The sequence below is a fragment of the Kogia breviceps genome, chromosome 17 (assembly GCF_026419965.1).
Source record: "Kogia breviceps isolate mKogBre1 chromosome 17, mKogBre1 haplotype 1, whole genome shotgun sequence".
Classification (NCBI taxonomy): domain Eukaryota; kingdom Metazoa; phylum Chordata; class Mammalia; order Artiodactyla; family Physeteridae; genus Kogia; species Kogia breviceps.
The window spans coordinates 74,506,046-74,532,781 of NC_081326.1; the positions used below are offsets into that span (position 1 = coordinate 74,506,046).

At 47.3% G+C, this 26,736-nt stretch overlaps 1 protein-coding gene across 4 annotated transcripts in view; it reads right to left on the reverse strand.

The window, feature by feature from the left end:
• Window positions 1-26,736, reverse strand: part of TRAPPC9 (trafficking protein particle complex subunit 9) — a 460,520-nt gene that overhangs the window by 157,300 nt on the left and 276,484 nt on the right. For 3 of the 4 annotated variants that reach the window (XM_067018121.1, XM_059043000.2, XM_059043001.2), the window contains one exon: window positions 11,493-11,603. The exons of the other annotated variant lie outside the window; for it this stretch is intronic. In XM_067018121.1, coding sequence (XP_066874222.1) covers window positions 11,493-11,603 — 111 coding nt within the window. The remainder of the gene's footprint in view (window positions 1-11,492; window positions 11,604-26,736) is intronic. 4 annotated transcript variants of the gene reach the window in all.

Genomic DNA, 26,736 nt, shown 5'->3' on the forward strand with positions numbered 1-26,736 from the left:
TTCTTAATTTCACTCTCAGATTTTTCATCATTAGTGTATAAGAATGCCAGAGATTTCTGTGCATTAATTTTGTATCCTGCTACTTTACCAAATTCATTGATTAGCTCTAGTAGTTTTCTGGTAGCATCCTTAGGATTCTCTATGTATAGTATCATGTCATCTGCAAACAGTGACAGCTTTACTTCTTCTTTTCCGATTTGGATTCCTTTTATTTCTTTATTTTCTCTGATTGCTGTGGCTAGAACTTCTAAAACCAGGTTGAATAAGAGTGGTGAGAGTGGGCAACCTTGTCTTGTTCCTGATCTTAGTGGAAATGGTTTCAGTTTTTCACCATCGAGAACGATGCTGGCTGTGGGTTTGTCATATATGGCCTTTATTATGTTGAGGAAAGTTCCCTCTATGCCTACTTTCTGCAGGGTTTTTATCATAAATGGGTGTTGAATTTTGTCAAAAGCTTTCTCTGCATCTATTGAGATGATCATATGGTTTTTCTCCTTCAGTTTGTTGATATGGTTTATCACGTTGATTGATTTGCGTATATTGAAGAATCCTTGCATTCCTGGAATAAACCCCACTTGATCATGGTGTATGATCCTTTTAATGTGCTGTTGGATTCTGTTTGCTAGTATTTTGTTGAGGATTTTTGCATCTATGTTTGTCTGTGATATTGGCCTGTTGTTTTCTTTCTTTGTGACGTCTTTGTCTGGTTTTGGTATCAGGGTGATGGTGGCCTCATAGAATGAGTTGGGGAGTGTTCCTCCCTCTGCTGTCTTTTGGAAGAGTTTGAGAAGGATAAGTGTTAGCTCTTCTCTAAATGTTTGATAGAATTTGCCTGTGAAGCCATCTTGTCCTGGGCTTTTGTTTGTTGGAAGATTTTTAATCACAGTTTCAATTTCAGTGCTTGTGATTGGTCTGTTCATATTTTCTATTTCTTCCTGGTTCAGTCTCGGCAGGTTGTGCATTTCTAAGAATTTGTCCATTTCTTCCAGGTTGTCCATTTTATTGGCATAGAGTTGCTTGTAGTAATCTCTAATAACCTTTTGTATTTCTGCAGTGTCAGTTGTTACATCTCCTTTTTCATTTCTAATTCTATTGATTTGAGTCTTCTCCCTTTTATTCTTGATGAGTCTGTCTAATGGTTTATCAATTTTATTTATCTTCTCAAAGAACCAGCTTTTACTTTTATTGATCTTTGCTATTGTTTCCTTCATTTCTTTTTCATTTATTTCTGATCTGATCTTTATGATTTCTTTCCTTCTGCTAAATTTGGGGTTTTTTTGTTCCTCCTTCTCTAATTGCTTTAGGTGCAAAGTTAGGCTGTTCATTCGAGATGTTTCCTGTTTCTTAAGGTATGATTGTATTGCTATAAACTTCCCTCTTAGAACTGCTTTTGCTATATCCCATAGGTTTTGGGTCGTCGTGTCTCCATTGTCATTTGTTTCCAAGTACTTTTTGATTTCCTCAGTGATCACTTCATTATTAAGTAGTGTATTGTTTAGCCTCCATGTGTTTGTATTTTTTACAGATCTTTTCCTGTAATTGATATCTAGTCTCATAGCGTTGTGGTCAGAAAAGATACTTGATACGATTTCAATTTTCTTAAATTTGCCAAGGCTAGATTTGTGACCCAAGATATGATCTATCCTGGAGAATGTTCCATGAGCACTTGAGAAAAATGTGTATTCTGTTGTTTTTGGGTGGAATGTCCTATAAATATCAAGCAAATCCATCTTTTGCAATCCACATAAAGTTTTTAAGTAAAAGAATGAATAACGACACACCTCTTCCCTTCGGCACCTTCGCTGAAGTGGCCCGGTGCCGAGGTGGGCATGGCTGGGCATCTTCTCCCCTGCCCGTCTGACAGATGAGGCGTCAGCATCACAGAGTGTCCATCGGGAGGCCCAGCCAAGGGCACGACCAAGGACCAGCGGAGCTGGGGTTGCAGCGCACGTCTCGGCTCGGCCCAGGGCACTTTCCTCTCCCCACCAGATAAGATGAGACCCTTTCCCTAACATGTGGGCAGACACCTCTGGGGGCCCTGAGAGGTCTGTGCATGGGGCTCCACGGCCAGGCTCCAATCCCCATGAAGGGAAAGATGAGTTCCCAGAATTTCTAGCTCCAGACCAAGCGGAGCACTGTGGCTGGGGGTGACCGGCCTTGGGAGTGTGAGGGATAAGCACCAAAGAGAACACAAGACCCGTGTCACTACCCGCCACCTCTTCCTGGTGAACAGAACCAGGAGGATAATCACCACCATGTCCCTAGATGGGGTCAGCTTAAAGCCTGCCTGCATCAGGCTGTGAGTGGAGGCGCCCTGAGTAGGACCCCTAAGGAGGAGGGGAACACGTGTGAATGACACTCAGCACGCCCACTGCTAACTCGCTCACGCATGCACATTACCTGAGCACCTACTGTGTGCCTGACAGTGGATCTAGGTGGTAGGGCTGCTCAGAGCTGAGCAAGACACACACGCTGCCCTCAAAGAACCCACAGTCGAGCCCCGTGGTCCCTGCACAGGGCCACACGTTAGAGTCCCCAGGGGAGACTTACAGGTCCCGATGCCCAGGTGGCACCCAACCAATCAGGTCAGGGTGTGGTGGGGCAGGGGCAGCCCCATAATAACAATTTGAGGCAAAGTTTGGGAACCTCCAGTCTGGCAAGAGCGAGACGCGAGGGAGAAAATAACAAACACCATCCGAGAGTCCATGGACACACAGAGGAGCAAGACACGGCTTCAGGGGGAGATCGGGAGGACCTGGTGGAGCGCTGCTCTCACGGCTTGAAGTCCCGCAGCACTGAGCCTGCAGGCCACGTTCCGCTCTCCCAACTTCGTGCCGAAGGTCGAGGGACCACAGGGGGACGGCCGTGCTCTCTCCGGGCCTTCCTGTCACTTCCCAAGGGTGGTCACCTGCCTGAGATTCCTGTGGGTGCACCTCCCCCGAGACCCCAGACCCCAGGCGTCCTGCCAACCCCCAGCTCCCAACTGCAAGGAGGCCGGCCCATAACCTCGGCCCCCAGACCCAGAGGCGACAGGTCTGCTACACCGGACGCCTCAGTGTCTCCCTCTACCCTTCCGGTCACCTGGTTACCAGTTCCCTCGTCAGGCCTCGTTAACAAGTCCTCATAGTAAGTCCTCCCTGTGAAGTGGCTGTGTGGCCTCTGGCTCCTGACAGAGGAGGACCTTCTGTCCCCACGTCAGACACCGCCCAGAAGCCTGGGCAGTGCGGCTCCAAGTCATAACTAAGCACTTGAGCAAAACTCTGCACAGTCATCTCCCCAGAAAGAAAGCACAAGACCCCAAGCGCACGCCCTTCCCTAGGCCTGGCGGCTCGGATGGTGGGAGCCATTCTCACAGCTGAAAATAACATTACCTGCCCGTCATGGAGCACCTGCCGGGGGTCACGTGCAGCGCTAGGCACACAGCCTGGACTAACTTTAGTACTTATAACGACCTGCAGGACGGGCACCAGTATCCCCACTTTACTCGAAAGCTCAACAAGGCCAAGAGACTTACCCAGACAGCGGAGCCAGCCAGTGGCCGAGCGAGGCCGGGCCTGGGCTCCGTGTGGCCCCAGGTCTGCTCCCGCTCGGCCTGTGCCCACGGGGTGGGCGCCTGGACACCAGCCTGCAGCCAGGGCCTGGGTGCACCACCTCTTGCACGAGGGAGGCTCCAGTCGCTCAGGACAACAGAGGCCACACAGAGCTGCCCGGCGTATGGAGCCCAAGCGAGTGACCTGGTTTTTCTTTTCTCACGAAGAGGAGAGACTCTCTCCTGTCATCTGAGGCCGCAAACTGCAGCATCTTCCAGGTATCGAATCTCTGTCACCTGGATGCTTCTCCAGGCTGAGCTCTGACCCCTCTTCTTGCTGCCTGTGAATCATTAGGGGATCCTATTGATTCTGGCGCCATCGGGTTTCTATTAGGAGACTTGCAAACCCGCGAACTGGAAGGAGGGCAGAGTCGGGTGGCGGAGACGCTGTGGCCAGGGAGTGAGGAGTCCGGCACCAGTGTCATTCTGCCCGGGGCTTGCGAAGCAAACCCGAGCCTCAGTTTCCCCGTCGGGCAGCTGAAAGGACAAGGACACACCAAGGTGCTTTCTCCTGGTTTCCATAAGCCTAGTTTCTGAAGGACTCTCCCACTTTCCTCCCAGTCTGAAAAAGGAACAAAGAAAATCCACAAAGTCTTCTGACTCAGAACGGCTGCAGAAGAGACCACCGGGCTGGGGGCACAGGCTTGTTGACTGCGGGGGGGCAGGCAGGCCACCCGTGGAAGGAGGCCATGCGCAAATTCCAGCTGCTGTTAAATAGCAAAGAGCAACACAACACCAGGCTGCTAACAACAAGGGCTTCCTTGCATGATTCAATGAAGTGTTCGACAGAACTAAACGAGAGAAAAACATGGAGACGGTTGGTAGGAGGAGCTAGATACTTGGGGCTGGGGCTGTTCTGGGCTCAGATAAGCAGCAGTTTGTGATACAACGGCACACAACCCCAGAGGTGGGCCTGCGCGGAAATCACTGCTCACACGCTCACTGTTCCCAGAGAGGGAACCTGCACACAGGCGAACAATCGCGGGGGTTGAGGACGCACAGGCTGCTCCCCAAACCCCTCTGCGGGGAGTTACAGAAGATCAAAGTCAAAGTGAGAGAAGGACGGGGCCTTAGCGGTCACCCGGCTGGTCACCTCTCTGAGCCTCAGTTTCTTCACCTGCTGAATAGAGACGATGATCATGACAGCGACCTCAAAAGACACGCTGAAGACAGAACACGCAGCACAGCAAGTAACCAATCGCAAGTCATCGCTTATCGCGGGATCACTTCATTTGCCCGTTCATTCCTACAGGAAACGTTGTCTGAGGCTCTCAAAGGACCAGGGAAGAAGTTAAAACCTAGAGGAGGGAGAAGGCTTATCTAAAGCCACTCAAGAGGCAGAAGAAGAAAAGCTAAACCAGAAACAAACTGCCGGCTGAACGCAGCACCGTGCCACAGGCTGGGCCCCCCTCAGACCATCAAGAGAACCCTAGAAACACAATGGCGTGGAGCGCCCAGGCCTTCTCACCCCCACCCCAGAGCCCCGCCAGGATCCTCCAGATGTGAGGGTCTGGCCCTCCCCATGGCCTGGACGGCGTCAAGGGGAAAGTCTCAGAGCGCCGAAGCTGTCCTTGCTCTGGAGCCCGTCCCTGCCCCTCTGGCTCAACAGCCGTTCTAGGACACGTGCGGTGCACTATCCGGACACTTGACAGGGCTGACCTGTTCTCAGCCAGCCAGCGACGAGGCTCCCCGGCGAGGAGACGCCTGGACCGGCAGGGCCGGGCTGGGCCTGCCAAGCAGGCAGCGGCTCCCTGTGGGTGAGGGTGGGACAAGGCAGGGTAGCCTGAAGCATGGGATGAGCCGCATCTGTTACTGTAAATTAAGAGAGATCTCTGCATAAATGAGGGTTGTCATGAGATTTAATTCAAATGGTTTGACAATGAAACAAAAACACAATAATTATCATGCCTGCGGGCGACACTGTATTTTCTTAAGGAAGTTCATGCTGTTTCACTCAGAACAGCATTCTACTGTCTCTGGTCATCTTTTGAAACTGGAGGAGGGGGGTGCCCAGTTCCGGGGACGCAGCCTAAAGAAGTGGAGGGGAGGGGTATGGTGGCAACCGGGCAGCCCTGGGCTCCAGTTACAACTAACTGCGCGGCCCTTGGCAAGTTCGAGCTCTCTCACGCATCAGCAGAGATGGGCACGTCGCCCACACCTTGAGGATGAGCATCAAAGGCAGGAACGCCTGTGAAAGCGGCTTCTTCTTTACGCCACCCCTCGGGTAAAAGCGAACGTTAGTAAGCATCCAGCTGCAAGTCTGGAGGACATTCTCAATGTCACGACCGATGGCGTGGAGCCCCAGGAAACGCAATCAGCGCAGACCAAGCATCACAAATTGTGTATGGATGGCAAAAGTGAAGTTAACTAATGGTGCTTAATTACAGAACTGATGCGTCAACCAGGCCACAGAAAGAGAGGCGAGCCACTGATTTCCAAAGGACCTTTCACAGAAAAGATTAGGAAGGTGAAAAGGTACTTGCTACCTCCATTTGCTGAAATGTTGTATCTTAAATTATAAGATGAAATAGATATATCCCTAGGAAATACGGGTATAAGAGTGGTATTTCCAGTTTAAAAACTCGAATACTCAGCCTAGGAAGAAGCCCTTCACGCCACCCCACGCACACTCCCCTTTCCAGGGTGTGCTGCTCCTTCACCTGGGCTGCTCTCCCTTGCACTCCAGCCCTACCTCACTCCTACTCAGTGTCCTGTTCTGTACTAGCACCACTTCCTCCAGGAAGCCTTCCCAGCCCCCAGCTGGGTTTCGTCCTCTCAGCTTTGGATTCTCCTCACCCTGTGTGACAATCCCTGCCTTTCTTCCACACCAAACATGAGCGCAGTGAGGACACAGTGAGGACCTTACTCACGACGTTACCTCCTGTCAGGGCGTGGTACGCGCTCGACACTCGGGAAGCGCTTGTTGAATGAACTAATGAACACCTTGCGAGCCAGTCACAGCTTACCTAAGGCTGCACAGAGCAGAAAGAGGAGAAAATAGAAACTGCTTCCCGCCCGCCCCCTCCAGCCCATCTTTTTTTTTTTTTAACATCTTTATTGGAGTATAACTTTTACAATGGGTGTTAGTTTCTGCTTTACAACAAAGTGAGTCAGTTATACGTATACATACGTTCCCATATCTCTTCCCTCTTGCATCTCCCTCCCTCCCACCCTCCCTATCCCACCCCCTAGGTGGTCACAAAGCACCGAGCTGATCTCCCTGTGCTATGCGGCTGCTTCCCACTAGCTATGTATTTTACGTTTGGTAGTGTATGTCTGTCCATGCCACTCTCTCACTTCGTCCCAGCTCACGCTTCCCCCTCCCCGTGTCCTCAAGTCCATGCTCTAGTAGGTCTGTGTCTTTGTTCCCATCTTGCCCCTAGGTTCTTCATGACCATTTTTTTGTTTGTTTTTTAGATCCCATATATATGTGTTAGCATCTCCAGCCCATCTTAAATAGCCATTCCAAGCTCAGCCGTGGCGTCATTCAGACCTGGGTCCCACCAAGTGCCTTTGACCTCTGTACTCAGTCTGCTTGTCGGTAACATGAGGACAGAAACTCCTGTGTGAGGGTACTAGGAGGACGGAGTGCCTGCCCTCCTGCAAACACACGGGGCTCAGAAACTGTGACTCCAAGGACACGTTTCTCTTGTACTTGGCACGCCTTTCTACCCAGAGGGAGGAGGAGACAGACGCAGGCCCCCAACAGTCTAATCGGAGTTGGTCCCTCTCCTGGACTGCAGGTCACCCTTAAAAGGACGTCAAGTGCCTTGTGACCCAGGATGCCAGGGCTCCGAGAAGAGCAGCGTCACAGCTACGTGGATTCCGGGAATACGGCTTTTCACTGAGGGTGAGGCTGTGTCACCCAGCAGAACCCGTCGTTCATCTGCCCACTCCCCAGGGAGCAGTGTGAAGGTGGCCTGCCACGCACCGGGAGCTAAAGGCAGAGTCTGAGGACCACCGCTGCCCTCACCACCGGGGAGAGCTGGCCCGCCCTGCCCTCAGAGTGGCCGAGCCTGGCCGAGGGCAGCCCTCATGAGCGCCTAGGGAAGCCCGAGGTGCGGTGGGTAGGGGACAGCCTTCGGGGGGGTGAGCTCAGGACTCCGGGAGGGCACAGGGCTCTGAGGAGACAGAAGCTGGAGGTACGGGGACAGCAGCCCAGGACTCCAGGGGCTTCCACCTTGAGCCCAAGGTTCCACCCACCGCAGCTTCCTCCCCCAGACCTGCTCCGTCAGACCAAAGACCTGGGCCCTCTCCATGGAGGCAGAGCGTGCGTCCAAACCGGGCAAAGCTGGAGAGGTCTGGAAAGGGAGGCGCAGTGACTCCCTGCATCCCCGCGAACACTGGGATGCCCGGCGGTCACCCCCGGTTAGCGGGGACAGTGGGAGCGGCGCCAAAGTTGGCTCCCCAGACAGAAAGGCGCATCACGACCTCCGGTTTACCCCCCACCCAAAACAGCAGGATGTCCCATCAGGCAGCAGTGGCAGGGCCGCCCCGGCCGCGGGAGTGTCGTCAGCTCCCGGCCATGAGGGGTCCTTGCTTACTCATCCTGTAGCTCCTGGAGCCTGACGCAGGCACCCCAGAGCGAGTTCTCGAAGCACCAGTATTTATCCAATGAATATTCTATGAATGAATAAAGAACGTGTGAGTTAGATGCATCAAGAAATGAGAATTTAAGCAAAAAGCTTCACAAGGAAGAAGCCGGAAGCACAAGACTGAACCGTGCTTATTTGCGAACGGGGTCGTTAACATCGCCGGCTTCCGTGGCTCACAGTGAGTCAAGCTTAGAACAAGCTTCAGCCCTTTGCAATGCTTTTCAAAGCAGGACTTATGGTGGTGTCATAAGACGCCCAGAAGGATGTCCTCTGGGATCCCAGGCTACGTCAAAACATCTAGACGAGGCAGACAAGGCAGGGGGCAGACGGTCTCCTTCACAATTCGGGGGCCGGCACGGGGCCCAGGCCGCTGCTGGTGGCCCAGAGCGCCAAGGACGCAGCAGCAGCCCAGGAAAGAGCCCGTCCTCGCGCCCCGGAGCCAGAGAGCTCAGCGCGGCCGGCCGCGACCGCCTCCGCGCGCGAGCACGTGAGCCCTGCACACGCCCGCACGGCAGGAGCCCCCTAGAACCAGGAGCCCTTGAGAGGGAGTGTTTCCCGCCTCTCAAGGGTTAGGCCATAAACGCCCTCCCAATCTCAGCCTCAGACAGCAAATACGACTCTGCGTTCATACGTGTCATCATCAGTAATGACATTAAACGGCCACACCCCGGAAGCAATCTCGTAGTGGGGCAGCGTGGAGACGGATAAACGGCGCATTCACGAACGAATCACGAAGAGCAGTCAGAAGGCAAAAACCTGATTCGTAGTCAGCTCCGGAGCACAGTGCTGATTTAAAGTTACAAAAAGACACGCAGAAAAAGACATATGATATGGAACCACTTATGTCATTTACAAAAACCCACTGAATGCAGTGTTTGTTGTGGCTATAAATAAATACAATTAAGTAGTAAAAGCGTGGAGTGGATGATGCCATGACCTCCTAGACACACAGACTCTGGGAGGAGGAAGAGAGAGGAAGGTGGGGGCGGGGGCCGGGGGTGGGGCTGTCGGGCTTCGCTGCTTTATTTCTTTGTTTGTTTGTTTGTTTTTGGCTGCGTTGGGTCCCCGTTTCTGTCCGAGGGCTTTCTCTAGTTGCGGCGAGCGGGGGCCACTCTTCATGGCGGTGCGTGGGCCTCTCACTGTTGTGGCCTCTCCCGTTGCGGAGCACGGGCTCTGGACGCGCAGGCTCAGCGGCCACGGCTCACGGGCCCAGCCGCTCCGTGGCACGTGGGATCCTCCCGGACCGGGGCACGAACCCGTGTCCCCCGCATCGGCGGGCAGACTCTCAACCACTGCGCCACCAGGGAAGCCCTTCACTGCTTTTTCAGTTGTGTATTTTTTTCCCAACGTTTTCTTACGAGTTGACAGAATCCCTCAGAGAATACTCTATGTACCCACTGGTATACACTCCATAATTAACAGTTTATTCTATTTGCTTTATCAACTCAGTCTGTCCGTCTTCCCATCCCTCCCCCCATCTAGGAATCTAGTTTTTTAGGCATTTCAAAGACTAGTGCAGATATCATACACCACCCCCAAGTCCTTCAACAGGCAGAGTCTAACATCTGCTTACAGTTTTTCTTTTGATATAAAATCGACTCTCAGAGAAATGCACAAATCTTAAGTACACGCTGGCTAACTTTTAACAATGGCAAGCGCCTATGGAACCCACACCCAAATATCAAGTTATACCACATGGCCATCACCTAGAAAATCCCCTTGTGCCCCTTCCTGGTCAAAGCCCATCCCAACCTCTCCAGAAGCAACCGATGCTCTGTTTCCACCATCACAGAAGAGTTTTGCTAGTTCTGGGATCTCAAATGAACAGAACCACACGGTACATGCTATTTTGGGGAAGGCTCCCGCACTCAGCATAAGGTCCCTGAGATTCACCCGTGGTGATGTATTAGGAGTTTGTCACTTTTTGTTGTTGAGTAATATCTCATTAGGAAAATGCCACCATTTGTTAATTCATTCTCCTGTAACAGACACCTGAGCTCTATTTTTTGGCTTGGAACATTCTTTATAGGTCTTTTTGTGAACATACATTTTTAAATTTTTCTTGAATAAATAACTAGAGTTGGAACTGCTGGGCAGAGTACGTGTATGTTTAGTTTTGTAAGAAACTGCAGCAGCCTCTTCAAAAGTGTTTGCACTGTTTTCACATTCCCACCCAGGCATGAACCTTCCAGCTGCTTCATGTTCCTTGTGGACACTTGACACTGTCGGTCTGTCATTTTAAGCATTCTCCTGAGTGTGTAGTGCTGTCTCACTGTGATTTAAATCTGCATTCCCTCCTCCCCACTGACCAATGGTGTTAACGCCCACTATTTTTTTTTTTTAACCTTTTATTTCCTTGAGAGAGAGAGGAGACAGAAAGATAGAGGGAGACGGAGACAGAGAGGGAGAGATCTCGAGCAAATATAGCAAAACGCTGAAATCTGAGATATGGTATGCTAGTATCTGGATTATTTTCTGTATGTTTCAAGTATTTTGCAATTACAAATAAAAATTGTACTTCACCTGTATCTTACTCCAGCTATAATTCCACCCATAAGGGTGTGGCCCTAACATCCAAGCTGCGCTTGGGGCCACAGCTCCTGGTCTGGAGAGAGGCCCAGGTGAGTGGGAGTGGGCCAGGCCCTGGGGAAGCGATTCCCACCACAGCCAAGAGCTTCGTTCCAAAGTCACCAGGCGTGACCTGCCTCTGGACCTGCCCCTGTGGCCCTGGCTCTGCTCCTGGTCAGCTCTTAACTTCCACCTTGGCTCCCTGCTCGCCTCTGCTGGACCAGGGCATGTCCTGCGGCTGAGCCTGGCCAGGGCCCACTGGGGCCACCTCTCTTTGCCCTCCAAGGGCTGAGCTCGGGTGACACAGCACTTCTTCCAGGCACCTCTGCCTGGCCGGTCTCCTGTGACATTAATTCCTCCAAGGAACTTCCCATTGACATTGATATGCGTCCCCCAGATCAACACCCAGTGACCCCAGATACAGCTTTCTTACGAATTTAAAAGTGAAAGGTCTTGCCCAGACGTCTGGGTGTCCTCAGACATGGTGCCTGAAGGCATCTGTAGCTGAGGTGCTGCTTCCTCGGATGGACACCGTTCATTTCTACCTTGACTTTACACTTGGCTCCAATTTGCAACCACTACCGATCCTGTCACTGAACCTGAACAAGGGCTGTGATGCCTCTGAAAGGGGGACCAGACGGCCCACCCTCTAAGGTCTCGAGGCTGCACTGCTTCAGCAGCTGCCAAGCAGGGTGATGAGAGCAGGGCCAGGGAGCACGTGGGGGCGTGAGGACACTCACCGCTGGCACTCGCCGGCGTGCAGGATGAGCTCTTCATTGCTCCGGGCGCTGACTGTCAGCTCGTGCTCCGTGGAGTTGAAGACGTCCAGGAGCAGGTGGCACTGCCGGGTACTGCGGTGCAAAGACAAAGCCAAGCTCAGCATCTTCTGACAGCCAAAGGGGAGAGTGACTCCGCTTCCCCCCATCCCCAAAGATTTTACACCACTGGAGGACATGAGAAGTACGATTTATCAAAATGTCATGTACCCCGGGACACAAAGGCTTACGAAGAAGACTCATTCTGAACTAATTGTGAATTCTACACAGTGGGTTTGGACAGGAGGTCCTCCTTGGTCCTGGGACACATGCTTACAAGCCAGCTGTGCCCGTTACACACTGAGTGACCTTGGGAAGGTGACTTGAGTTCTCCAAGCCTCACACGTGTGACCGCTAGGACGCCTGACCCCGCGGGAAAGCACTCGGCATACAGTGTCATTCAATAAGTGACCGCACCATGGCCCTGGCTTTCTACGGGTGCCAGGCCAGGTGCTGGGCAGGGGTCCACAGAGAGCCGTGCCCATGCTGTCTGTGCACAGGTCCACCGAGAGTCCTCATGGGGGCCACCCCTCACTCCCCCAGAACTGTGGGTGACACCTGGGGTCACTCACCACCCACCTGAAACCTCCTTTCCCTGGCCTTCTCTACCGCAGACAGTAAAACTGCAGTAACCAAGTTCCCGCCGCCCCCTTCCCCAAGGGGAGGGCCATGGAACAAAGTTCCAGCCAATAACCGGCTTCTGGAGACTTTTCATCCCAAATAAGAAGACAAGTCCTTGAGAGGGGAAGGCGTCACCCTTCCACCTCCTGACTCCCTTTGCTTCCTCCCCAGGGAGGAGCAGGACGCCAGGAAGCTCAGGGACTCTAGGGGGCGATGGGGACGAACGCCACGGCTGTGGAGGGCAGAGTGGAGCCCTGGGAAATGATGGCACGGACCCGTTAGCTACGTGTGAAAAACAAAATTCCAGCCACGTACGCTTCGTTTGTGCTAGCGGCCATCTGCCAGGTCCCCATTACGGTCCAATGTTTGCCTAAAACTAACACAGCATCTCAAACACCAAGTGTCGCAGCTGGCGCATGACAGCTGATGGATAAGCGTCCGCTCATCAAAACGGGACACCCGGACCTAAGACAGGAGCAGACAGCAACAGAGGCAGCAGCCATCCTCCTTCCTGAACAGGGTAGGGAGATTTTCGGAGAAGCAAAGAAGAGCCTCAGAAAAGGATCTGTGCTCTGGTCTCTTTCAGCTGAGCATTTCTTCAAAACCTGACCTTCCATAGGGCATCTGAATTCTCAGGTGTGTTTCCCAAAGTGTGACGAGGGAAGACTTCACTGGTTGTTAAGCAAAGGGGAGACAGGACTCACAGCCGCACGTGCCGGCTGTCGGCGTTGCTTATTTCATACAAGAGCCCTCCTTGCACGGTGGTCCTCCCGAGACCCACCGACGGACAGGAGAGGAGAGGAGAGGAAGGCTCAGGAGATGACGAGAAGCGCTGGCGACGACCGAGACTCAAGACATAGAGCTAGAAATCCTGCAGTGCTCACAGCGGGTGAAGACGCGCATTCCAATCCAAACCGTGGCCCCTGTTCTTTCCAGAGAAGGGAACTGAGGTGGAGGGGGGCGCAGTGACATGCCCAGGGGTTCACACACACACACGCGCGCACCCACATACACAAAGACTGACAGCATCCAAAGGCCACTGGGCATCTGTGAAATACCAGACTTTCAAAACACACACATGCACTTACTCTCAAGGGAGATGGTAAAGTAGCAGCCTGATCGTCCCGCTACGCACTACGAGATGTCTCACGACACACGTCTTCAGTCGATTCTGGGTTCTGTGGGTCGGGGTGTCCTCCCCAGAGGTTCAGCACTTGGAAAAACATTCATTAGGTCTGACAGCTGCCTCTGAGAGGCCTCTTCACTCAGCTCACAGGAAAATGAGCTTTCGAGAATGAAGATCTATTCCGCCTTTGTCATAACTTGATGAAATTTTTAATCACAGCAAAATCTCTCATCAGAAAAGGAAATTCACAAAACATTTATCAGAGGCAGAAAATTGAAGTGACTTTTAAAAGCAGGAAAGAAAAGATCCACATACATGCTGTTTTCACCCGTGGCATATAGCTGTTAGAAAACTGCACAGGAATGAACGTCGGAATGTAATACTTTTTTGTCCTCTGTTTTTTCTGACTCACTGTCTGAGTATGGGGGCGCTTGATCCAGTGTTTCTGTTCCTCCTAACTGTTGGCAGGATGAGATGCTGGTGGATCTTTGCTTTCTGTCTATTATTCGTAAGTTAATTCCCTTTCCCAAACTGTAGTAGCACTGTGTGTCCACCATCCCGCCATTTACTCTGTGTATCTTTCCACACCTCTTTGGATGATTCTCTTAAGTTTTAATCTGTGTTTGAGCATATAATTTACTTTTAATTCTTACTTGTTTTTTGGTTGTTTATTTATTTATTTTTTTTTCCTGGAGCCATCTTTCTGAAGTACAGGGAAGCCCAGGAAAGCTTCTTAGAAGAACCGAGATCAGAGTAAGGCTTCAGATCCATCTACCTGGTCGGGGGGTGGGGTGGGGTGCCCAGCAGCAGGAAAGAATCTGGACTAAAGTTGGAGGGAGGAGACGAGGCCGCCAGGTGGAAAGGAGAGGCACAGCGAACAGTGAGTGTGAAGCCACATCTATATAGTTAGTACGCACTATTTCCTATCTAGAATTAGGACAAATAATTTTATTTATTAATTCATGTAACAAATAAAAATATCTACTGAGTACCTGTTGTGTGCCAGGTACTATTCTAAGCACTTGGGATATGGAAGTGAACAAGAGAAACAGGATCTCTGCTTTCACGGAACTCACACTCTTGTGAGGGGACAGGGCTAGGAAAGATAAGAGGAATTAAAAGTGAAAAAAATTTAGTCATATTTGGTAAAATTGGGAAAAATAGGTTCGAAAAGGTTGCTAAATACAGGGTTAAGACACACATCCACACACAAAATCAATAACAACAGCATTCCTATATACCAACTAAAAACAACTACAAAATATAATTTTTAAGAAAATATACTTACAATAGTAATGTACCTAGAAAAAAATCTAACAAAATATATGCAGGATGTTTATGGAAAAAATTCTAAAGTTTTATGAAATGATATTAAAGGTGATGAATAAATGCAGAGATGTATTATGTTCAAGGATAGAAAAACTCAGTATTTTTAAATAACTCACTTCTTTCCAAATGTATATAAATTTAATGCAACTCAATAAAAAATCCCAACATTTTTCTGGTTTTGGTCAAACTTGATACACTGATTCTAAAATTTATATCTAAGATCAAAGGGCCAAGAACATGCAAAACAACAACAAGGAAAATTTTGGGAAGAGATTCGGCCAACCAGATATCAAGAGTTGTCGTAAAGCTGTAAAAATGAAGGCAGTGGGGTAGTGATAAACACATCAATGAAGGAAAAAACAGCCCAGAAGCAGATCCATGAATATAATAAGGTAATGGATATATGACCAAAGTAGCAGTGTTGATTATTAAGAAGGAGGTTCAATAAACAGTGCTGGACAAATGGTCATGCAGATAGAAAGAAAATGATATCCCTACCTCACACCATAAACAAAAATAAGTTCCAAACAGATGGAACGGATAAATGTAAAAAGCAATATTTAAAATCCTGTAGAAGAAAATACAGGTGGAACAACTTCTGACCTTGAAAGAGAGAAAGATTTCTCAAATGAGTTACGAGACATACAAAATATAAAGAGATCTTCAACCAGGGCACCAGAATGCACAATGAGAAAAGGACAATCTCCTCAATAAATGATGTTGGATACAATGGATATTCACACAGAGAGGAATGAAACTGGACCCTTACCTCACACCATACACAAAAATCAACTCAAAATGGATTAAAGACTTAAATGTAGGATCTGCAGCTGTAAAACTACTAGAAGAAAACAGGGGAAAACCTTCTTGGCATGGGTCTGGGCAATGACTTTTTGGAAATAACCCCAAAAGCACCAGCAACGAAAGCAAAAACAGATTAAGTGGTGTTGTAGCAAACTAAAAGCTTCTGCACAGCAAAGGAAACAATCAACAAAGTGAAAAGGCAACTTACAAAATGAGAAAAAATATTTGGATACAGTAGGTCTCAAAGGGGGTTAATACCCAAAATACATAAGAAACACAAACAACTCAAGAGCAATAGCAATCATCATCATCATCATCATCATCATCCAATGAAAAAGTTGGCAAAAGACCTGAAGAGACATTTCTCAAGAGAAGACGTGCAGATGGCCAACAGCTATATGAAAAGGTGCTTAACATCACTAATCATCATGGAAATACAAACCAAAGCCACAATAAGATATCACCTCACACCTGTCAGAATGGCTACTAAAGAGATCAATAAGTGTTGGTGAGGAAGTGGAGAAAAGGGAGCCCTCATGCACCTGTGGGAATGTAAATTGGTGCAGCCGTTACAGAACAGTGTATAACTTCCTCAAAAAATTAGTAATAGAACTACGATATGATCCGGCAATCTCACTTCTGGGTATATATCCAAAGGAAATGAAATAAGTATCTCAAAGAGATAAGTGCACTCCCATATTCACTGCAGCATTATTCATAATAGCCAAAATATGGGAAAACCTAAGTGTCCATTGACAGATGAGTGAATTTAAAAGCCCATCTCTCTCTCTCTGTCTCTCTGTTTCTCTCTCTGTCTCTCCTTCTCTCTCTCTCTCCCCCTTTCTCACACACACACACACACACACACACACACAAAACACACCATAATATTATTCAGCCATGAGAAAAAACAAAATCCCACCATTTGTGACGTGGATGAACCCAGAGAACATTATGCTAAGTGAAATGAGCCAGACACGGAAAGACATACTGCATGATCTCACTTATACGTACAATCTCAATTAGCTGAACTCATAACAGCAGAGAGCAGAATGGTGGTTAACCAGGGGTAGAGGGGTGGGGGAAAGGGGGAGAGGTTGGTCAAAGGATACAAAGTTTCAGTTACGCAGGATGAGTAAATCCTGGAGATTTAACATTCAGCATGGTGACTGTAGTTAAGAATGCTGCATTGTATACTTGAAATTTGCAAAGAGATTAGATCTTACGTGTTCTCAGTAGGCACTCAAAAGGTAACTATGACAGGTTATAGATACATTAATGAGCTTGAAATGTGAAATGAAATGAAATGTGACATGATGGTGTTAACCATTTCACAATGTGTATATCACACTGTACACCTTAAATATATACAATTTTACCTCAATCAAGCTGGAAAAATATATAACGGAAAAGACTGAAATGCTTGGCTGCACTGAAATGAAGCACTTTTGTACAAGGAAAAGCATTAAAATCAAAGCAAAGAAAAGCTAGCTGTGAAAAGGTGTTTGCCCCACAGAAACCTGACAAAGGATTAGAATTCTGAATTGATAAAGAACTCCTGTAAGTCAATAAGAAAGAAATGATCCAATGGAAAATTGAGCAAAGAACAAGAGTGGACAATTTAAAGCAGAGGCAATCCAGCGGCCAATATATAGGAACAGAGGCTCAATACAACTAGTAGTCAGAGAGGTGGAGAGAAAACCCTCAGGTATGATTTCCCACCCAACCTACCGGAAATGTTTAAAATGTGCTCTAAGACCAAGTGTTGGCCAAGATGTAGATCAGCAAGAATCATGGGAATCCTCATGCAGTGCTGCTAAGGGTGTAGTGTACACTGGCACCAACGCCTTCACAGGGCAGAGGCTGGTACAACCCGGTCAAGTAGTAGATGAGAACCCTTTGAGCTAACGGCTCAACTTGCAGGCATGTATCTTGGACCAGCTCTCAGAGTTCAGCACAAGGATGCTTCCTAAAACGTGCACTGCAGCCTCATTTATAAAATCAAAGAACTGCTTTTAACGAAGTACAGCCAACCGGAGAGCAGATAAATAAATCTGAACAGTCATACACTGGAAACCTATACGTAAGCGAAGATGAATTAGGAACTACAAACCTTGCCTCAGGTTAAGTCTCATGTTAATAAGGTTGAGTGAATAGGAAGTTGCAGGAGATAGTTACACATTCATGTCAAGTTTAAAATATTTAAAAATACTCTATATTGCTTATAATAATCAACTATAGGGTAGTGGTCCCTCCTGGTGAGAGAGGAAGAGAATAGGGTCACAGAGGAACACACAGAGTTTTAACAGTTTCATTTTTCTTTCTTTAAATTAGAGAAATAGATGCAAATACAGCAAAATGTAAAAATTTGACATATCTGTGCAGTTGGATAGATCATCATCCCCTTGACTTTTCTTTATATGTTGCTTCTAAGCTGTAAGACGTGTTTTATAAGAGGTTTTTTTTTTTTTTTTTTTTTTTTTGCGGTATGCGGGCCTCTCACTGTTGTGGCCTCTCCCGTAGCGGAGCACAGGCTCCGGACGCACAGGCGCAGCGGCCACGGCTCACGGGCTTAGTTGCTCCGCGGCACGTGGGATCTTCCCGGACCGGGGCACGAACCCGTGACCCCTGCATCAGCAGGCGGATTCTCAACCACTGTGCCACCAGGGAAGCCCTATAAGAGGTATTTTTAAAGTCACTGAGAATGTCGTCTTAGCCGGGGTTCCCCCCGGAAAGCAGAGCCTGAGAAGAGGGCTGGAGCGGAGCAGGCGTTTGGGCAGGGGCGCTGAGGGGAGCGGGGCGGGGGCGCGGGGTGGGGCAAGAACGCAGTGCCACGGTGCCTTACTGAGCCGGCTGGCACTCACCCTGCTGCTCCCTCTGAGGAGTCACGGACCGTGCCGTGAAGTGTGCACCTCAGGCGGAGGAGAGGGGGTTACTTCTCCACCAGCCCCCGCCGCCCTCCCTGGTCAAGCTCCCCGCGAAAGGGGGCAATTCCCCAGCTCCCCACACCGTGCGGCGTGTGCACCCGTGCTGCGGCCCCGGAGCAGGCTTTCAGACATTTCGGAACTCGAGAGCTACACGGCACAGCTGAGGTGAGGTGCTGTCAAGTGACCCCTGCATAAAAAACAAATGTGGCTGCCACAGAGATGGCTGGTGTAAACCGTGAGCTAGCACGTGAGGCAGAGAACAAGACGCGTGGCTAACGCATTTATTTTTTAAATTAAGTGCGTCTCCTGAAATCATAAACAGAGATTTAACAACTGACTTCAGATGTGGCGGCAAAGGAGGGCCTCTCTGATGAAACAGCACTTCACTTCAGACCCACACAACAAGAAGGCAATCGTGTGAAGGTCTTGGAGGACTGCTTTCCAGAGAAAGGCCCAATCTTAAGGCACGGTGTCCTCAAGGGACAGAAGGAGCCAAGAGGAGAGTGGTATGAAATTAATGACAGAGGAAGGGTCGTGACAGAAAGTCTGGCTTTTATTCTAAGTATGATGGAAAGCTGTCTTTAGAGTCTTAAGCAGATGAGTGACATGAATTGGCTCATGTTTTTTTAAAAAAATGACGAGTTCCTATTCTGGAAAAGATGCCGTAAGTACAAATAATCCACTGCATCTCTCCTACTGAACTCAACTCGAAATCATACATGTAATGCGTGGAGCAGCTATCTAAAGATTCGAAAAGTAAACTACAGAAGGTGGATTTGGGAAGGAGATCCGAAATCGAAGTTTCTCTGAACTTCAGAGTGAGTTTCCATGTCCCTCAGTCCTACCTGTCCTGAAAGGCAGCTCGGAGGCGCCCATCAGGTATAGATAGACAGGCAGAGCTCCGCGAGCTGCCTCTGTCCCAGGTCCAAGGCGTGGGAGAGGGCACCATGAGGGTGTGTTGGGGGGCCCCTGTGGGCTTTTTCTTTTTTTCTTTTTTCTCCTCCGTTTCTCCCAGCCCAGCCCCGCCCCTGGGCAGCACTGCTATGCGACAGTGCCACGATGGCAGTCACGGCTGCACGGCACATACAACTCTGAGGCCAGGAAACCACCTCTCTGACCCAAGGGACTGAGGTCCCATAAGCACAGGGCCAGTCCCCATCACTTTTATTTCCCTCTCTGTCCTCTGACCAATTAGTCCCACACAGAGATGCACAGAGGAAGAACTCAGACCTTGACTTGGTTGAGGGCAGACAGCGAAGGGAGGCCCCCGGACAGGAGAGAGATGAAGAGAGCAACTTGCTGAAGGGGTACCTGACGTGGGCTCACTGTGGAGCAAGCACGAGGGGATGCATCCTGAGCAGCAAACCACGGGCTCTGGTAACTGAGCTCCAAGGAAGAACGCTGGGTGGCACACACAGGACGGATCCAAGGGGAACCACAGACTCTACAGCCAGAACTGCAGCACAGCCCACGGAAGGCACTCCGGGACCGTGGCGTGGACCACCCACCAGAACAAAACTATCAGCATTCTCCGCAGGATTCAAACAAGACCCCAGCATCTCACAACATTACATCTGAAATGTCCATAACATAGTCTATAACTACTCAGCATAGGAGGAACCCGGGAAAGAGCCAACTTGCAAAGGAAAATAAAATCGACAGACAACAACCTCAAGATGAAAGTCCTTGGCTGAATGGATACAAAAACAAGACCCATATATATGCTGTCTACAAGAGACCCACTTCAGACCTAGGGACACATACAGACTGAAAGTAAGGGGATGGAAAAAGATATTCCATGCAAATGGAAATCAGAAGAAAGCTGGAGTAGCAATTCTCATATCAGACAAAATAGACTTTAAAATAAAGACTATTACAAGAGACAAAGAAGGACACTACATAATGATCAAGGGATCGATCCATGAAGAAGATATAACAATTGTAAATATTTATGCACCCAACATAGGAGCACCTCAATACCTAAGGCAAATACTAACAGCCTTAAAAGGGGAAATCGACAGCAACACAATTATAATGGGGGACTTTAACACCCCACTTTCACCAATGGACAGATCATCCAAAATTAAAATAAATAAGGAAACACAAGCTTTAAATGATACATTACACAAGATGGACTTAATTGATATTTATAGGACATTCCATCCAAAAACAACAGAATACACATTTTTCTCAAGTGCTCATGGAACATTCTCCAGGATTGATCATATATTGGGTCACAAATCTAGCCTTGGCAAATTTAAGAAAATTGAAATCATATCAAGTATCTTTTCCGACCACAACGCTATGAGACTGAATATCAATTATAGGAAAAGATCTGTAAAAAATACAAACACATGGAGGCTAAACAATACACTACTTAATAACGAGGTGATCACTGAAGAAATCAAAGAGGAAATCAAAAAATACTTAGAAACAAATGACAATGGAGACACAACGACCCAAAACCTATGGGATACAGCAAAAGCAGTTCTAAGAGGCAAGTTTATAGCAATACAATCATACCTTAAGAAACAGGAAACATCTCGAATAAACAACCTAACTTTGCACTTAAAGCAATTAGAGAAAGAAGAACAAAAAACCCCCAAATTTAGCAGAAGGAAAGAAATCATAAAGATCAGATCAGAAATAAATGAAAAAGAAGTGAAGGAAACAATAGCAAAGATCAATAAAACTAAAAGCTGGTTCTTTGAGAAGATAAATAAAATTGATAAACCATTAGCCAGACTCATCAAGAATAAAAGGGAGAAGACTCAAATCAATAGAATTAGAAATGAAAAAGGAGATATAACAACTGACACTGCAGAAATACAAAAGATTATTAGAGATTACTACAAGCAACTGTATGCCAATAAAATGGACAACCTGGAAGAAATGGACAAATTCTTAGAAATGCACAACCTGCCGAGACTGAACCAGGAAGAAATAGAAAATATGAACAGACCAATCACAAGCACTGAAATTGAAACTGTGATTAAAAATCTTCCAGCAAACAAAAGTCCAGGACCAGATGGCTTCACAGGCGAATTCTATCAAACATTTAGAGAAGAGCTAACACCTATCCTTCTCAAACTCTTCCAACAGATAGCAGAGGGAGGAACACTCCCAAACTCATTCTATGAGGCCAACATCACCCTGATACCAAAACCAGACAAAGACGTCACAAAGAAAGAAAACTACAGGCCAATATCACTGATGAACATAGATGCAAAAATCCTCAACAAAATATTAGCAAACAGAATCCAACAGCACATTAAAAGGATCATACACCATGATCAAGTGGGGTTTATCCCAGGAATGCAAGGATTCTTCAATATACGCAAATCAATCAATGTGATACACCATATCAACAAACTGAAGGAGAAAAACCATATGATCATCTCAATAGATGCAGAGAAAGCTTTTGACAAAATTCAACACCCATTTATGATAAAAACCCTGCAGAAAGTAGGCATAGAGGGAACTTTCCTCAACATAATAAAGGCCATATATGACAAACCCACAGCCAGCATCGTTCTCAATGGTGAAAAACTAAAACCATTTCCACTAAGATCAGGAACAAGACAAGGTTGCCCACTCTCACCACTCTTATTCAACCTGGTTTTGGAAGTTCTAGCCACAGCAATCAGAGAAGAAAAAGAAATAAAAGGAATCCAAATAGGAAAAGAAGAAGTAAAGCTGTCACTGTTTGCAGATGACATGATACTATACATAGAGAATCCTAAGGATGCTACCAGAAAACTACTAGAGCTAATCAATGAATTTGGTAAAGTTGCAGGATACAAAATTAATGCACAGAAATCTCTGGCATTCTTATACACTAATGATGAAAAATCTGAGAGTGAAATTAAGAAAACGCTCCCATTTACCATTGCAACAAAAAGAATAAAATATCTAGGAATAAACCTACCTAAGGAGACAAAAGACTTGTATGCAGAAAACTATAAGACACTGATGAAAGAAATTAAAGATGATACAAATAGGTGGAGAAATATACCATGTTCTTGGATTGGAAGAATCAACATTGTGAAAATGACTATACTACCCAAAGCAATCTACCGATTCAATGCAATCCCTATCAAATTACCACTGGCATTTTTTACAGAACTAGAACAAAAAATTTCACAATTTGTATGGAAACACAAAAGACCCCGAATAGCCAAAGCAATCTTGAGAACGAGAAATGGAGCTGGAGGAATCAGGCTCCCTGACTTCAGACTATACTACAAGGCTACAGTAATCAAGACAATATGGTACTGGCACAAAAACAGAAATATAGATCAATGGAACAGGATAGAGAGCCCAGAGATAAACCCACACACATATGGTCACCTTATCTTTGATAAAGGAGGGAAGGATATACAGTGGAGAAAAGACAGCCTCTTCAATAAGTGGTGCTGGGAAAACTGGACAGCTACATGTAAAAGTATGAAATTAGAACAATCCCTAACACCACACACAAAAATAAACTCAAAATGGGTTAAAGACCTAAATGTAAGGCCAGACACTATCAAACTCTTAGAGGAAAACATAGGCAGAACACTATACGACATAAATCACAGCAAGATCCTTTTTGACCCATCTCCTAGAGAAATGGAAATAAAAACACAAATAAACAAATGGGACCTAATGAAACTTAAAAGCTTTTGCACAGCAAAGGATACCATAAACAAGACCAAAAGACAACCCTCAGAATGGGAGAAAATATTTGCAAATGAAGCAACTGACAAAGGATTAATTTCCAAAATTTATAAGCAACTCATGCAGTTCAATAACAAAAAAACAAACAACCCAATCCAAAAATGGGCAGAAGAACTAAATAGACATTTCTCCAAAGAAGATATACAGATTGCTAACAAACACATGAAAGAATGCTCAACCTCATTCATCATTAGAGAAATGCAAATCAAAACTACAATGAGATATCATCTCACACCGGTCAGATTGGCCATCATCAAAAACTCTAGAAACAATAAATGCTGGAGAGGGTGTGGAGAAAAGGGAACCCTCTTGCACTGCTGGTGGGAATGTAAATTGATACAGCTGCTATGGAGAACAGTATGGAGGTTCCTTAAAAAACTACAAATAGAACTACCATACGACCCAGCAATCCCACTACTGGGAATATACCCTGAGGAAACTATAATTCAGAAAGACTCATGTACCAAAATGTTCATTGCAGCTCTATTTACAATAGCCAGGACATGGAAACAACCTAAGTGTCCATCGACAGATGAATGGATAAAGAAGATGTGGCACATATATACAATGGAATATTACTCAGCCATAAAAAGAAATGAAACTGAGTTATTTATAATGAGGTGGATGGACCTGGAGTCTGTCATACAGAGTGAAGTAAGTCAGAAGGAGAAAAACAAATACCGTATGCTAACACATATATATGGACTCTAAGGGAAAAAAATGTCATGAAGAGGTTAGTGGTAGGACGGGAATAAAACACAGACTTACTCGAGCATGGACTTGAGGATATGGGGAGGGGGAGGGGTGGGCTGTGACGAAGTGGGGGGGTGGCAGGGACATATATACACTATCAAATGTAAATTAGATAGCTGGTGGGAAGCTGCTGCATAGCACAGGGAGATCACCTCTGTGCTTTGTGACCGCCTGGGGGGGTGGGATAGGGAGGGTGGGAGAGAGGGTGATGCAAGAGGGAGGAGATGTGGGAGCATGTGTGTATGTATAACTGATTTAGTTTGTTGTAAAGGGAAAACTAACACACTATTGTAAAACAATTATACTCCAATAAAGATGTTAAAAAAAAAAAAAAAAAAAGATGAAAGTCTTAACAGAAAAAGACTTTAAATACGCTCCGCAAAGTAAGGGCAAACTCACTTGAAACAAATGAAAAGATAAAACCTCAGCAAAGAAATAGAAGATATAAAGAGGGATCAAAGAGACACTTAAGAAAAAACTGAACTGAAAAATTCACCAGGTAGTGAATTACCTGAGTAACGGAGGGAACGAGTAGACATAAAAGGAGAAAGGATATAAAACAAACAGTACCACCGACCAACTGGATCTAACTGATGCTTAGTGAACAGTCCACCCCCCAAAAAAGTAGGATATCCATACTTCTCAAGTTATAGGCAACGTTTACCAAAATAAACCATTTCTAGGCCACGATAAAAGCCTCTAGCAACTTTAAAAGAGTAAAAATCACACAAGTATTTTTTTGAACCACACAGGAATTAAACTAATATATCTGAAGATAGATTAATAATTTATCCAATGGAAATAGCTGAGAGAAAAAAAAACGGGATAAAAACAATCTTATGAGACAAGAAAAGCTCTAAAAGTCATGTCACAGGAGTTTGAGACGAACAAAACGAAACAAAACGCACACACAGCCGTTGAAGAAATAATGGCTGAAAATTCCCCAAATTTGACAAATAACATAAACTTACAGATTCAGGAAGCTCAGCAAATCCCAAGCAGTATAAATTTTTAAAAATATATGCCCAGAAACATCCTAATCCAACTAAACTTTAAAAAGCAAAAGGAAAGAAGCCATCTGAAAGCAGCCTGAGCAAATAAGGCATTTGGTACAAGGGAAACGATTCGAAGTCTGAAGATTTCTTATCAGAATACCAGCTTTGTTGCTTAATGGGTATATAAGATCTCTTACTCATCATCAGTAAATCATTTAATTTCTCTGAGTCTCAGTTTCCCCAACGAGGACAAGAATGCCTATGTCACGGAATTATTAGGAGGCTGCAATGGGAAGAAAAGGGAAAGTGCTTTGTAAAACTACAGGCAGAATATTACACAAACAGGAGGGGTGGTGGTTATTATTAGCTTGGTTGCAGTCAGTGGAGCAGCAGAAGGGAAAGCACACAGCCCTGCCAACAAAGCCACCCAGCTAATTATTCGATACTGACTCAGCTAAAAGCGACTAGGAGAAATTCCCAAGCCAAGGTCTGAGCCTGTCTAAAAACCGTGGCACCATGCCCAGAAAGTTAAGTGGGGCTCTTTCTCCCCGAGTCTGGCCGAACTCTCCCAGCCGCTGCAGGGTCCGAACGTCGCCGCTGCATCAATCCTAGGGCCGCGGTAAAGTGAGTGAAGACACAGCCAGACCGGTAGTGATGGCCACACACACCTTTGGCCAAACCCGTGTGGTCTTTTAAAGTTCCATAAGCCTGCTTGTTATCAATCGGCCTTCTTCCCTGAAAAATTACTAGTCAGTTTCAGGATGGAGAGGTTTCTTGTAAGTCTTAAGAAAGCCAGGGAGCTTATTCAATCTAAAGTGACAAAAAAAAAAAAAAAACAGAACAAACAATCAGAATGTTCTTCGGGTGATATCATCTCATCTTCACCTCTGCCAGACAGATTACGGAGCTTCCCAATCTTGCTGAAGACAATGACAGCAGATTTACTGTCCATTAGAACTCGGTTGCCCAAAGTGTGGCGTGAGGACCACCTGAAAGAGATGCCCTGGCTCTGCAGGGGACAACGGATCGGCGCCTCGGAGCTCGCGCCCAGGGCTCTGGTGTCCTCTGGGCCTGGGGTTGGAAGAAGCTGAGTCTTATTGGTGAGAAAGACCAGTGGGCAGCGGTGGCACAGAGACACAGGAAACAAGCGGGGGAGGCTTCGGGAAGGAAGCGGCTCCTGCATTCGCTGAGGGACCCAAGGCTTGCGAGCAGGCCTGCAGGCGGACAGAGCAGGGCACGCGAGCAAGACAGGGCTGCAGCAGCACGGACTGTGCGGGGAGCTCGCAGGAGTCCCATCGGGGTGAGGAGGTGCGTGGGCCGGGCACAGGAACAGGCAAGGCAGACAGGCTGGGTCAGACTGTGCAAAGCCTTGTGTGCCAAGCTCTGGAACCGAAACATGACTTACAGACGACAGGGACTCGTGGAAGGACCCTGAAGGAGGGACAAACTCATGCTTGTGTTTTAGAACAAACACTTCAGCAGCTGTTTGGAGAAAGAGCTGGAAAGAGAAAAAGAAAGCAAGAGACTTTGAAAGGCTGTAGCTGTCCAGGAAAGGGAGGGAGAGGCTGGCCCAAGGGACAAAGGTGACACGCCCGAGTCAATGCAGAGCTACCGAAGAGAGAAGGACAGATCTGGAGACCGAGTGAAGCGCGGGGACACTTCGGCTGACACACAACCCGGCCTCTGACGGGTCTTGGGGGGCTGCACATAATGAAGGCAGGAAGGGCCTCTGCTTCTGATGTTTTAATGAGTCGGTTTCAAAATGTTCCCTTTAGAGGAAAAAAACTGGAATGGCTAGAATCCAAAGGACCTACAGGACACCAAGCGTCGGCAAGGATATGCGCAGAGCTGGGGCCCTCACGCACCGCTTGAAGACGGTGCAGCCGAGCTGGGAG